Genomic DNA, 1,379 nt, shown 5'->3' with positions numbered 1-1,379 from the left:
GGGAAAACCAGTCTACATAGGGTTTGGTGCTATGTATGGTTTCTGGCATTCACAGAGGGCCTTAGAACATGTTCCCTGCAGATTAGGGAAGTTTCTCTAGGGAACATCTTCAAATATGGACTCATTGCTCAGTGCAAGTTCTAAAGCTTCCAACATCTCAGGAGATCCCTCAAGAGTTCATTCTGCTGGTAATAACAGACAATACCTGAGTCTAGGTAATTTAGGAGAATGGAGATTTATTGAGCTCACGGTTAAGAGATCCAAAGTCGGGGCCAGCAGGTGGCAGAGTGGTTAAGATGTTGGACTCCCGCATGGTCAACCATGATTGAAGTCCCAGACACACACGACAGCTTGAAACTCACTCCAAGTGTGTGTGTGTGTGTGTGTGCCCAAAATCCCTAGAGGAGAATGGAGGAGAAAAGATTTCAACAAGACCATCCCTCCTGAGAGCAGTGATTTCTCGTTTTATGTCTCTCTCTCCCATGTGTGCACACACCCTATAGCAAACAGAAAAAAATTTTTTAAGAGGTCTAAGTGCCAAAAGCCATGTTTGATGGGTTTTCCTGGCAGTGGGGTCCCAAGTCCATGTAGTGTCACATCAAAAAAACAGAAGGAGCAGGTGTCTCTGAGTGTGTGTCTCCCTTCCCTTATAAACCTACCAGAAATCAATCATAGGATGTCCACCCTAGCCAATCAATCGCTCCCAGAGACCCTGTCTTCCAAAACCATGAAGGTGTTAAATTTCTTCTTAACCTACTTTGCAATACGATCAAGTTCTAACACATGAGTTTTTTGGGAACACTCCAACCCAAGCAGTCATTCTGGTGTTTTTGTCCATTTCCTCAGTGGCCGACCAGGCCTTTGTCACGTTGGCCACCAATGATGTCTACTGCCAAGGGGCCCTGGTTTTGGGACAGTCACTGAGGAACCACAGAGTGACGAGGAAGCTGGTGGTATTGATCACCCCTCAAGTGACCAGCCTGCTCAGGTAAGATGTGCAGATGTCATGTGTGTCCACCTGGCTCTTTGTCCACTCATGGTCACTTATACCCTAGGACATCCTAGGGATTGTTGTGATATCTGACTGTCTTTGTCCACGGGCTTGGATGTCTGGAAAGCAGGATGGGCATCTGACGTTTGCAAGGTACCTTCAAAAACTCTTAACAGATTCAAATTTGTACAGTTCTGTGTTGAAAATGATGCACATGGTTATAGCCTTGACCTGATTGTGGCATACTGCATGCATGCCTTGAAAAACACATTGTATGAGGGACCAGCAGATGGCATAATGGTTACATTGCTAGATTCCCACATAGTTGACCACAGTTCGAGTCCTGGATCCAGTGGCTTAAAACTCACACTGGGCATGTGTGTGTGTG

At 45.9% G+C, this 1,379-nt stretch overlaps 1 protein-coding gene across 1 annotated transcript in view; it reads left to right on the top strand.

Annotated features, from left to right (window-relative positions):
- Positions 1-1,379, top strand: part of GYG2 (glycogenin 2) — a 44,894-nt gene that overhangs the window by 9,077 nt on the left and 34,438 nt on the right. Inside the window, exon 2 of the mRNA XM_006168713.2 lies at positions 847-988. Within this exon, the coding sequence (XP_006168775.1) occupies positions 847-988 (142 nt within the window). The remainder of the gene's footprint in view (positions 1-846; positions 989-1,379) is intronic.

The sequence above is a fragment of the Tupaia chinensis genome, unplaced genomic scaffold (assembly GCF_000334495.1).
Source record: "Tupaia chinensis unplaced genomic scaffold, TupChi_1.0 Scaffold146027_1, whole genome shotgun sequence".
Taxonomy (NCBI): domain Eukaryota; kingdom Metazoa; phylum Chordata; class Mammalia; order Scandentia; family Tupaiidae; genus Tupaia; species Tupaia belangeri.
The sequence above is the reverse complement of the archived record's forward strand: the minus strand, read 5'-3'. Positions and strand labels throughout refer to the sequence as shown.